We start from the raw sequence: 13,622 nt of genomic DNA, 5'->3' as shown, positions 1-13,622 counted from the left end.
GAAAAAGCTACTTTGCTGACAGATAAACAGTAACTTAAGATCTTGCCTCAACTGGAGATATTACTTTGTCCATTACTGTCCACCACATTATCAAAATACCAGAAAAGACCTGACTGATAAAAAAGACAGCAAGGCAATGTATAGGTGAATAGAGAACAAAAAACATGAGGTAAAAATCTAATAAGCAGTTTAAAGGTGTGATTTATGAAAATTTTAAAAATGGCTTTGGAAAGAATAAAAGATGATGTAATGCAAAAGCAGGGGACTTGAAGTGCACTGCAAGCATAATTTTTAGGTACACTGGCATTACAAACATGTAGCACGCTGCATTTTCAGCAATTCTTCCTTTGTAGAACATCAAATCCAACAAAGAACATTGAAAGCTGCAATGCATTAAAGCATACATATAGATTTTTTTTTTTTTTTACATTTTTATACTGAAACATTTCTGGCTAAAGAGAGGACAAACTAATCTGATTTTTTTCTACGCATTTTCTATACTTTTAATTGAAATTTCATATTTTTTATTTACATATAATTTAGAAGACTAAGACATTAAATATTTTCTGAGTTGGGTAAAATACTGCATATTAAGTAAAAGCCACTCCCTAATCACTATGCTCTTGCTAAACAAGGTAGGATTCTTCATGCTAGACCTTTGCAGAAGTAAAACCAAAGAGAAACCTGTCCTGCTGATTGTTATAATAGCTCTGCTAAGTATTGTAAATAGTTGATAATCGCATTTCACAGAGGTACTTCTGGATGTCAACTATTTGCATTTTATTTCAGTAATATTGCCATTGCCAATTGAGATGCCACCCAATGAAGTGCAGTAAATACCAAAATGGACAAATGCTGACATCCCATGGAACTTCTTCAGTAATACCTAGTTCTACACCTTAATGCATTTACTCAATATTGAACTTCTTCATTCCTTCCACTGCACAGAGCCTAGCATTAATTCACATGAAAAGTATTACAGGACTGCTCAGAATATGCACAAATACCAATACATCTTTGCATTCTTTTTAAGATGGCTGACTTCCTGGCATGTATTGATAAAAAAAAAAAAAATCACTAAAATTATTAACTTTGTTCTTTAGAGAATGAAATTACATAAAAGGAGTAAGCAAGGTATCTTAAGAGAAAAATAGAGCTTCAGATTGCAGCTCGTTATTACTTTACATTCTCTGAATAAAAACCTCTTAACCAACCAAAAATAGAATGGTTGTATGTCATTGTTACTACACAAAACAACAGTAATTGACATAACATTTTCAGAAAATTAGTATAAAAAAATATCTAAATTTCCCATTTTCTCTTGTTGATTGCTCGTAGATGAGGTTGAGTTCCAGTAAACAAACAAAAACCCCTCACAACACAAAACAAATGCTATTTTATAAATGAGAGAAATGTGACTAAAAACTAAAAATCAAAATATTACTTTTTTCCCCACAGAATACCAAGACCCAACACAGCACATACATATTAATTGCTTGTTGAAAACCACTTTGAAGAGTGAAGTTGTTTCATATAACATAGCAGGTATCTCAAACTACAAAAGCTTCCTAAAACAGTCCACAAATTTGCTTTAGCAGGAGGTAAAAAGCATAGAAGGAAATGATTTAACATCCAAACAAGAAGCCTAATGAAGTTTTTCTCATAAGGAAAAATCAAGACAATTCTGCACTACTGTGTTACATTCATGTGTTATATAACAAGGTAATTTAATTTTTAGCATATTTCTTCATATAGATTGATAGAACCAAATACATTTTCAATAAAAGCTCACTGATTGCAAACTCTACTCCTCAGTCTGCCAAACAGAGAAATTAAAAATACTGAACACTATACATCTGCTCCTTCTGCAGGCATAGCAAACTGTCTACTGTACACATCCCTCTTCAGCTACAAAAAGCAACAAATTATTAATGACTATTTTGGGAGAAAGACAAGAAATGTTTTTCATGTTTAATGATATCTCACAAGGGAAGCGTTATATAATGGTCAAATATATACCCTGGAGGGAAATACTTCCTTAATATGTTATTATCTGAAGTTCATTACTGCAGTAAAAGGCAATCTCTATCCTTCAGCAATATCGCATAAGCATCACTTGTGTCATTAGCAAAACATCCAATTAGCCAAAATCACCTTTAGATCATTAAAAAGATTGTCACTGGCTTTTCAGTAGATACACGCTCTTTGTATTGGCTATGAACTTTTGGTCTTCCAAATAAAGGTGATAACATACTTACTTTTCTGTCTGGCCAGTTATACTTCGCAAATATTGTATCATACGTGTCCACAGCCCCATCAGTAATCAGCATTATGGCTTGGCTGCATATACTTCCTTGTCCTGTGTGATTGAACTGGGAAAGGAAACAATCATTTAATTAAGGTTATATTCCTGTTCAATTAGGATTGAAAGGATTGCACTGGATAAACATGGATCTTGTGAAATCTCTAGCATGCTTACAAGTAGGTGAAAGAGTCTCAGATTTAAAAGATTTTATCATAGATATCAAGTTCTTACTGAAATGTAAACTCAATTGTGTAAGAGAATCAGGATTAACTATATATCCCCCATTTTATCACCTTGAAAAATAAGAAAAATACATAAATATAGCAATTCCCCAAATTAAAAATGTATTCCCCTAGTTTAGATAGTTTTAAAAGAACAATCTATACAAAAATAATAAATTAATGACTGATAATTTTACTGCGAATTACGGAAGATGTACCACTTGAGAGCCATATGACTACTCATATGGCATTCATATTCACTCAGGATTACAGTCCATATGTTATTTTTAATATAATATTTATCTGAGAGAACCAAGTTAATATTTATATATTCTCAGATTCTCCTATTACTTGAAATGAGTACATACATGTAATTCAAGCTGCTGAACAGCAGTACTCAAGCACAGGTATTTAGAGAGCAATCAACATAGTATGCAAAGAAAGCTTCACCCTTCCACAAAGAGATTATCTCCTGGTCAAAGAGCAAGTAAATTGGACTGAGGCATAACATAAGCTTTGATCTCTTGATTCTGGAGTTGGTGCCTAATTTTGAATCCATGTGTTTCCATTTGCTCTTATTGCAGAATAGATTTTTTTATTTGTCTGTGTATTATATTCCATATTCAAGGAACTTAGGTGAAATGTCCAACTTTATCAAAAAAATGCAAAGTTTCAAAATTATTTTAATTATTCAGTATGAACACTAAAAATACCTGTGAAAAAGATTGATAAAATGGCACATTACATCTCTTTATAGATCAAGTTAGCATTTGTTAATTCATTAGCATGTATTCAATCTCCCTTTGTTCTCTTCCAATGTAGTTTCCAGGTACATTACTAACTCTCAAGTCAAACGACGCCTCATCCTATCACCTCACCACAGATACTGAGAAAGCTGAGGAATAATTACTCTGTCACCCCTCAACAATCTATTGGTGATGAATACTGCCCAATAAAGGGAGTGGTGGGATCCAGCACTGAGCTAGCCTGTTTTCTTCTGCCTTCACATTTCTACATCTGAGTAATCACATCCCTATACCTCATTCAACAATCATTTTTATCATCTGCCGCTCTCCTCCAGATCAGTTCCCTTGCAATCAAACAGGAGCCTCAGCAAACACCAACAGAAGCATGCTTTTCCTTAAAGGGAAACTAATGTGGGTTTAGAGTTAGCTGCATTCTGGTCACTGCCTGCGTGAAAACCCTTATCTGTGATACCTGTGAGGTAACTAGTCCTTAAAATTCTTCAGTCATGACAACTTTTCAGTCTTATCAGAACCAGAATTAAAGTGGGACTCCCTTCATTAGGATGATCTTAGATCCAATATTTTCTCAGAAATTTACTTTTTTCAGGAATATATTCTCCATATGGAAAGTATATTTTGAAAGAAGATATATTAAAAGGAAAATTGACAAAGGGGAATGCCTTCATGTATTTATTCTAAAACATCACCCTATATGCATCTATATAGTTCGAATGATTTGAAGAATGAGATTAAATTCAAATGCTTTGATGAGTAATATCTTCTCATATTTGTCTAGAACTTTAATTTTATTGAATAGCAAGAGTGATGAAAGTGTTTTCCATAATAATAACAATGACAAGGGCCCTATGATGAACTACAATTAACTCAGTGATTCATCAGTTAGCAGCAGAAATTTCAATGCATTCTGACATTTACAGCATTTGGTTGTGATTAACAGTCTTTGAAATGTCACAGAATTTTATTTAATTGGCTATGATTTTTTTTTTTAAAGGTAATCACTGCAAAGGCTGCATTTGTCACCAAAAGAGATAATTGCAGCTGTCACATGACATGGTAGGTGCCTAACTACTGTACGAAGCACTTTTATATTCTTACTCTGCATAATGAACACTGCATAAATTGATGATTGGAGAGAATTTGGAAGTGGATTTTTAAACATGCTTTTCAAAGACATCCGCATCAACTGTCTTCAAGTCTGAATAACCTAGACAAAAACTGAAAGGTAATTGCAAGGTAAAATTAACTGAATTTAATTAACGTAACCCCTGAACCATTCTAAAATCCAGCCAGAATCTTAATAGATGATTCGTGTAAATCCAAGCTTTTTCACTTTTGGTTTTGGTGGGGGTGGGGGGGTTCTCTCTCTTTTTTCTTTGGTTTTTTTTTTTAATAATTTCCTAAACACCCCCACCCCTTCTTTTTCTAAAATATAGATGATATATCCTTAGGCAACCTGTAATTCACAAAAGCAGACTTCTGACACATAAAGGTCACATCCTGTAGATAAAGTGGAAAATGGCTAGATGTACTCTTTTAAGGAGAGATCATGCAACTTTTTCTCTGGCCTAAGCTGCTAAGCAGAAGGTCCCAGAGGCTTTGCCGATATGCCTATATACAATGGAAAAGACTTTTATATGGACAGTTCTGGGAGTACATAAACGAGAAAGCACGAAGCTGTTATACTCCCTTTTAAAGTTCAAATAGAAACAAGTTATTACTCCACCTTGAATAGATCTGAACATACATGTAGCATGATCCATCATAACCTTACAGATCAAAAGACTCTCGTTCATCATAGGCACAATATGGTATATGGGATGTCAGTTCCCATTATCCACAAAGCTATCTGTGCATCTAAGGAGATTTTTATACTTCATTCATCATTACTGCTTCAGTTGCCTCAGACTTTAAAACAAAACCACCATCTCATCTCAGATCATCTTGATCACTGTATGCAATGTTCTTTTTTCAGTTTACATAGATTTGGAAGACTACTACAGAACATTGAGGCTGGTTACCATTTACATGTTGTGTATCTGTTTCCTAAGACTATATTCAGTGCCTATAGTGGTATTCTTAAACCCTCTACAAGCAACCTAGGGTGTTCTTTAATTCATGCAGCTTTTCCCATTGCCATTTTTGGCATTTACCACATGAAGGAATTAGGTTCCATGCTGTCTGGGTGAACACAGAGGAAGATCATCTTTTCATTTTAGCATTTTATGCCTGGGAAAGAACTGATCAATATTGTGCTTCAAGATGAATCTGAAGGAATTGGAACATTAGTTAATCTACAATCCTACAATATAAAGGCAGGCACACCTGTCAAGCCAAAACCTTTGGAGACCGTTTTGTTTTCAGGTCTCATTTGTAATCATCCTCCAATCAAAAGACAATTTACTATTTATTTTAGATGATATTTTCTTTTTCCAGCAGACTAACAGATTTTTTTTCCCAAAAAACCTAATTATTATACTTAAGGAAACACTTTAAATCCTTTTCAAGAATATAAGCTCAGTTGAAAATAAAAGGAAAATAAGAAGCTGGGAAGGTAGAGGGAAAAAGGAACTTGCTTGCTTATTTGTAACTGTAATATTTATTTTTAAAACAACCCTGGTAAATGTGAGTGACAATAATAAAGTCTCTGGAAACGTCAGTTGGCATAGCTTGATCATCATCTGTTAATTCATGATGATTAGCTTTTCTGTATTCTTAAAAACCAATTGAGGTTAGTTAGGATGCATATTAATTCTAAATGTATGTGATTTTTAAGACCTAGGATCTGCTAACACTAGATAAGCTGAAAAATATATGGTCTGGGAAACATTAGCCAAAAAAAGAAACTAATCTGTTTTCATGACATGAAGAAAATTCAAGACAGAATATGCCTAAATTGCATCTTCATAAAAAGTAAAAAAATCTACTTAAAAACGTTTCTAGATTTCTTTCCCAATCCTTGCTAAGCACAGTTGTAGTATAGCAAGTTTTACAGAAATTAATTTGTGAGATGGGAACTGAAAGAAACTTATCTCAGTTTAAAGGACACACACTTTAGTTTGCAAAATGGTGACTCTTTCCAGAGCCATACTTTGACCAGAGAGGAAGGGTGAAAGGATTTCTAATGACCATATCCCAGTTGACACTCCAAGGAACTGTTCAAACTGAGAATGATAAAGCAAACTAGCTCTGGATTGGAATTACCAAGCAGCAAGGTAGGGGGTCTAAATTGCCAGCCCTAGACTGAGACTCTTCCGTGATGCACACCTACAGATCACACTAGTAGCACTTCTTTAGAGCCTAGAGACAGAGTTTATAAACTTCTCAGAAACAGTCTATCCAGGAAGGATGTCAGGAGGTCAGTTTGGGTCACTGAGATGAGCTACCCTGTATATGTTGCCTTGTTACTATTTCAACCTCTGTATCCATTTGTTTATTTTTGAAATTTTGTCTCTAAATATTGTAAATTTCGTTTTATCTTTAAACTAGTGTTTGTATACACACACACACAAACAAAACAACCTTATTTAGTTTTCTGGACAAGCTGTTCTTAGAAAGAAGCACATAATAGATTTAGCAGCATCCATCACTAACATTAACATTACACAATATTAGCTACCATCAGCTGGACTGCCACCACGATAAAAAGTAATCTGTTTTGATATGGTTTATCTGTAGGCAAACTAGAATGCCTAAAAACACAAGGAACTACATTGTCCTCATAACATCAGAAATTTGGTAGAAGAAACTGATAACCTGAGAAACATAGCCCATACATTTCAATCCAATAATTCAGGCACCTAATCGCTATCTTGTGTTTGAGTTGCACTATGATTTTTTTTTAGAGCCTTTAAATAATCCTTTTTTTTTTTAATCTCAAAGCAACAGAAGATACTGAACAATCTATTTTAAAGGTTAACTTTTAAAAGTCCACATAAATTTAATTAATCTGTCAGGAATTTGATGTTGCTTTGTCTTTCTAGATGATATCTCTCCCTCTTCACTAAAAGTTCATCTTCTGCTTCACATTGAGGTTCTAAATCAGGACCAAATCACATCTTCATTTGTTTAGATGATTAAAAAGAACACATGCATAATTGTAATTTTTTTTTTTTTTTTTTTTTTAAGAAAAAGCTTTTCTGGAAGCACCAAAGTACTTTTAATCCTCTCTTAAACTACTAATAGTAACTTTAAAAGAAAACTATAGGGAAAATTTTAATAGACTGATAATGCTTACTTGTGACATCTAACCACTTAGGAGTAGGTTCTACTGAAAGGTGTTTAGTCACTGTTGCTGACTCACTAACAGAGATCAAAAGTTACCAACAAGATACAAAGAACAAGGGTTTGGCTTCTTATTAAAGAGTGAACTTTGAGCAAGATGGAGCAGAAACAAGAATATTCCTTTTCTTGCCTTCAAAAATCCTAGATGGAGATTATACGCAGCATCATTCTTAAATAACATTACAGCTAATATTCCAGGTCTTAGAACGGTAATGTCATAGGGTAAGAGTTTAATTTTTCTTTAAGACTTGATCACTCACTGGTAGCATTTCACCATGAGGCTCTTGACACTTGGACACATGAGTGTTTGGGGTTTTTTAATCAGCTCCCTGCTCTCCTTGGTCTTGAGGCTTACTGAAATGTCACACATTATTCCCCTCAGTGTCTGCTCTAGCCTTTGACATATTTGGTGGTTTAGTCCTTCACAATGGCTTTCTCTATACCTATCTTGCTTAATGAACTGTGCTCTAGCTTTGTGATATAGCAGTTTTCAATTTTTACAACTGCTCATTAGCTTAGAGATCCTAGAGAAGACCTGTGCTTGTAATTAAGTGTTCAAAAAAAGGGAACACTCCTTTACAGAAACCCTCTATCTAAACAGATATTAACAGAATTGCAAGCAACGGCCTCAGCCTTACAACACTAACTAGGGTTTTCGTTCATAATGTCATGAGATAAACCTGATGGTGCATTCTATTTTCATTGGTTTGCTCCCTCATACTAAATCTTTCATTACTACTACTGTTCACTTCTCATCTTTTTTTCCTTGCTTTTTCCAATATACATCCCCAAAAAGTATATAGTCAGCTGAATCAAAATATTGCTAAAATTGTTCTTTGCTGGAATATGTAGCTTGGCAGTATATCTTTACTTTTGCCAGAAATGAAAAAACCCAACCTGAAATACACTACATAAAATCATTTCATGATAACCACTAAGACAGATGTGCACCTTGTGAGGAAAAGTATTTCAGGTAAAGACAATGGGTTGGATTTTAATTAAAATACTCTTCAAAGGACAATTTCTTCGAGAAATAAGAATACTACACTAATTTTGGGGGGGAGTTTGAGAGTGAAATTAGATGCCTTACATTAGATTATCTCCATGATCATGACGTTCATCATCTAGAGACCACATTCCTGCTTCTAGACATTATTCATGTTTTTGGCAGATAAGTAGTTAAAAGACTATTCATACCTCTGAGCTGGTTAAACAAATCCTTACATTTCTCCCTTTACCTTAGCATAAGCACAAATGTCTTCAAATAGCTTCTTTTCTATATGCTACGTCATGTTGTCATGCCAGAAGTCACACCAGTAAACAACCATTTCATGACTCTAATAACACTGTATGTTCTCAAAGTGTTTATGAATATACAAATTCCTGACATTCTTAAAATATCAGCCCTTCCAAAAAAAAAACCACCCACAAAAAACCCCACCCAAAAAGTAATCTAAACTGTGTGATTTGTGTTACACTAGTATTTAACACCTACAACAGCTATTGAAGTAAACCTTAATGCGGATGTTTGCATAGGTGTACACTGTGCATGTAGACACAAAATACATGAATATAAAATGTATACATATAAGAATGTGAAATTGTTTATATCTTTTACCACATATATATTTATAATTCTTGCCCTACAGATAATATATCACATTTTTGAGTGAATTCTAATTTTTTATCTAAAGATTGAATGTAATTGCTACAGAGCATGAAAGGTGTCAGCAAAAATCTGAAAAGCCATAACTTACTTCATTGAGCATGTTGAAAGCTTCATTTAAAGCAATGTCCAGCATTCCGATTCCTTTGGCAAAGAGTTTGTCAAGGTGTTCCCTGAAATGCTGCAACATAAGAAGGTTTTATTTGTCAGTGGATTGTTATAACATACACATTGATATAAATTATTAAAGATTTCTGAATTCTTTAGACCTACTAAAGCTAAAATGACTTCATACACCAATTCACAAACTTAAGCAATTCCTGGTTTATCCTTCTGACACTTGAAGTCACAGTAAACTAAGGATATGTTAGAACATTAATAAAGCAAAAGCATCACATGGTATGTTTTATGCTAGTTATTCACTCAAATAATTTTTCTTTGGCTTTTTTTGTTTAGGTTTCTGTTTAGGGATATCTGCATCTTCTTTTCACTTCATATAGTAATTTTTATATTATTTCTAAGTATTCAGTTTCTAGGTTTTCAGGATCAGCTACTTAATGAAAAAAATTCTTTCTGAAATTTAGTTATGAGATAAAACATGGTAGACCCTAATCATTAGTTCATTGCAGTTGGAATCCAGCTTATGAATGTTAATGTAGTATTTAGATTGACAAAGAACTACTCTACATGAGATGACAGACAGGGCTAACCACTTACTAACTAGATGTGACTCAAGTATTACTTTGCATAGTCATATTTAAACCCAGTTTTTGCAGTTCTCAATGGCACATCAATTATGCACTGCCATACATGCTGGCCATGAACATGGGTAAAATTTTATAACAAGCAGAGGCTGACAGACCAGAATTCATCCAATACATATTATTTCTCTGGATATGTCAGAAATTTGACTATTTTGAAAAATTTTGTAGTCAAAATAATATTTGGCATATATGTACATTTATAATACATACATCACATTGTTGGGTTTTGGTTTTTTTTTTTAGAAAATGTAAGCTGTGAAGTTCTAGGTGGCACATTTTCAAAGCAATGTTGGCATCACTTACCAAAAGTAAAATGTTAAAGGGAGAAACAAAGTCTCTTAAGTTTATAAGAAGGAGCAATATGTCATTAAAAACAGTATCATGAACTGTATGTATATAAAAGGTCACCGTAAGCAATCTCACATAAAGGATTTCTCTGAAATTTAGGTCCAAATTGATCAAAAGCCACATCAGCATATTCTTGACTTGCAACTAATGTGGCCTGGAAATTGAGAGCGACAATTCAGACCGCGGGTTCCCAGACAAGGGCTACTTTAACTGTCAGCAGCATAAGCTTTTCAGAAACTCAGAAAATACAACCACTCTGGAACACAAGTCCTATGAGGAATGGCTGAGGGAACTGGGGCTTTTTAGCCTTAAGAAAAGGAGGCTGAGGGGAGACTTTATCATTCTGTACAGCTACCTGCAAGAAAGCTGTTGAGAGCTGGGGTCTGGTCTCCTCTCAGGTAATAAGTGATAGGACATGGGTGAGGAAATGGTTTCAAATTGCCCCAGGGGAGATTTAGGTTAGATATCAGGAAGAATTTCTTTACTGAAAGGATAGTCAAGTAATGGAACAGGCTGCCCTGGGAAGTGGTGGAGTCACCATCCCTGGAGGTATTTAAAAGGCATGTAGGTGTTGTGCTTGGGGAGATGGTCTAGAGGTGGACTAGGCAGGGTTAGGCTGTGATTGGACTCTATGATATTGAAGGTCTCTTCCAATCCAAGTGATTCTATGAGTCTATGATTCTGATTCATTTTTCATGAAATATGTAAAATTCATATGAGTTTAAAATTATTCACTGGAATATTCAAAGACTAAAATATATCATGTTTATACAATTCTTCAGGAAACATCTTAGCAAAAACAGTTTTACATATAGTTAATATTTTAAACAAAATTGTTGTTAACAATTAAAAAATGCAGAATACAGAAAACAAGCAGTTTACTATTGTTTCATCAATGTCAAAACCAGTTTCATAACACCAAGGTTACGTGTTGACGAGACATGTTCAGTCTGTGGAATCTGCCCTGTGCTCACAGCCTGTCCCTCCCAGATACAGTTACCACAAATGCTTCACCCAGTGACACAAGAATACATCCCTAAACAGAAGAGTTCTCTAAAAATTGATAAACAGAAATTTTTGCATTGGAAATAAGTTTCTTTTTTATAGATCAGGTGCGTTAACCTATTTATTCCAAATCATATTTATCTTTGGAATATATATATTACCGTTTCATAATTAAACCAGAATTATTTTGTTTTTAAACCCCACAGTAGTCTAATAAAGTCTCTGACCATTTCAGAGACAAGTACTGTAGAATGTTTATCATAATTCATAGCAAACACACTATCAAGTATGAACATACAGCATAAACAGATTACCAAAATTTACTACTAAACTTTCTATCTCTAGCGTATAATTCAGTTCACATGATCCACCAGGAGAAAAAATATTTTCTCTTACCATATAATATTCTGAAAAATACACTGATGATATGTGCAGAAGTGCAATAGCTATGATTTTTGATACAAAATAGGAAAAAAGATTTTTTCCTTTTCATGCACTATGCAGTTTTCTGACTCTAGGCTTCAGAGTGAAGAGATGCTACAAGATGATTCTGCAAAAGTAACTAAAATGCACATGTGGCTTGGTCTTTGTTTTCCTTGAAGGCATGCATTTGGGTTTTTTTTCCTGACTCATTGTTTTTAATCCAACCCCACTTCTCTATCTTGTCTTGGAGTTTTTTTGAGACTGTCAGGACTCTGTATGTCCAGTGGGGGAAAAAAAATTTAAAATCACACAGCAACAATCAAATTCCTATTTCTTTCTTTCCCCATCTGGTATGATGTCCTGGATGTGTGACATTAATTGGACCCATGTGAAAGAAAACCATATTTAATTTTACAGGCAGCACAAGGAATAGCTTCCTCAGACTGTTCACTCTACATCTAGTTGAGTCTGATTATTATTAAACACTCAAAATGTACTGTTGCACTTCCATAGGGCCTGGGGTTTTACCCTCTTAAAGGAGTGGTACCTTATTCTGACTTCAACAGCCATACTATTGACATAACCATTATTTGCCACACTGTTGTTTTAAGGAAAATGAATATTTAAAATGTCCAAATCTCCAAACACTTTTTCCTATTTAACCACCCAGCTGGATAAAGCAGAGCCCTGCCAGTCATGCAGTAGTGCCCCCTTTGTTACTGGAAAAGGCATTGTTAGAAGCATTGTGTTATTTGTGCATGAGAAAGCCAAAGTTTCAAAGTAATTTGCCTCTCAAAATTTCTCTACAATGTGCCCACACTTGTCTCCAATTGCCACTCAACAGTTCCATCCCTTACGAAGGCAACTGCAAAACAGAAAAGTGTATTTCAACCCTACTGGTACTGAAAAAACCATCAGGGAAGCCCATTAACACTAATATAAAGAAAAAGAATAACTGATTTTGGAACGAGGTAACAAGTACCTGAATTCCACTTTCAAACATTTTCAGAATTCAAACAGCTCCCAGAAAGCAGGAGTGCCCTCTTTTAACGAGTCAAAAAGCATCTTCTAATCTTTACATCTTACATAGCTCTTTTTAATAATGAGCTGCACAAGAAATAACACTGGTTCAGCTCAGCTTCTCTTTACCGGTCCATGGGAGTCCTTCTAGGCTAACATCTGAATTTCCTAGAGTTTGAGTTGGGTATCTGTCCAACTGTGCACAAACATTCATATGCAACTGTATACCTAATTTCCATATGCAATTACCAGAATGTGCAATATCTAATTGTGGTCTCAAATACCTAATTAACATGCATAATCCTGATAATTCTGAATGCAAATTAGGCACACAATTATGACAATCAGACTCTGATGTCTGATTATAAAATTATAGGGCCAGAGCTCAACAGGAGAAGTTGTGTCTTATTACAGCGAGGAAGCATGGATGTGTTCAGCTGTGGAGGTATCTATGATCCGTTTAGAAGTGGCTGAAAAACATGAGCTGAAGAGAGTGAGGATACAAATCCACCTGTGCATATCAGTAAGGACAAGGTCTTTGTTCTGGGTTCAAACCAGAACATCAGTGATGCTGTCACTTGCATGCTGTTGATTTTGTCTGTTTATAAACATTATCCACTGCCAAAACCAGAAAGTCTCGGTGAGTCTAACATCTGATAAAAATCCATGTTTGCAAATAAAAAAGGTTCTGTCCTTTTCTTTTTAAACTCTGTAAAGTTTGTTAGGACCCTCCAAGTCAGAAACAAATACATTTGATGGTTGCAGAATCAGGAAATGGGTTCTTGTCCTAGGTGGGCGTGTTTGAAGAACAGCAGGGTATAC

At 34.6% G+C, this 13,622-nt stretch overlaps 1 protein-coding gene across 1 annotated transcript in view; it reads right to left on the bottom strand.

Annotated features, from left to right (window-relative positions):
• CACNA2D3 (calcium voltage-gated channel auxiliary subunit alpha2delta 3) overlaps positions 1-13,622 on the bottom strand; it is a gene marked incomplete at both ends in the record, with an annotated part of 428,879 nt that overhangs the window by 213,851 nt on the left and 201,406 nt on the right. Inside the window, 2 exons of the mRNA XM_084269585.1 lie at positions 2,259-2,372; positions 9,332-9,421. Of these exons, the coding sequence (XP_084125711.1) occupies positions 2,259-2,372; positions 9,332-9,421 (204 nt within the window). The remainder of the gene's footprint in view (positions 1-2,258; positions 2,373-9,331; positions 9,422-13,622) is intronic.

The sequence above is a fragment of the Gallinula chloropus genome, assembly GCF_964237585.1.
Source record: "Gallinula chloropus genome assembly, chromosome: 12".
NCBI lineage: Eukaryota > Metazoa > Chordata > Aves > Gruiformes > Rallidae > Gallinula > Gallinula chloropus.
The sequence above is the reverse complement of the archived record's forward strand: the minus strand, read 5'-3'. Positions and strand labels throughout refer to the sequence as shown.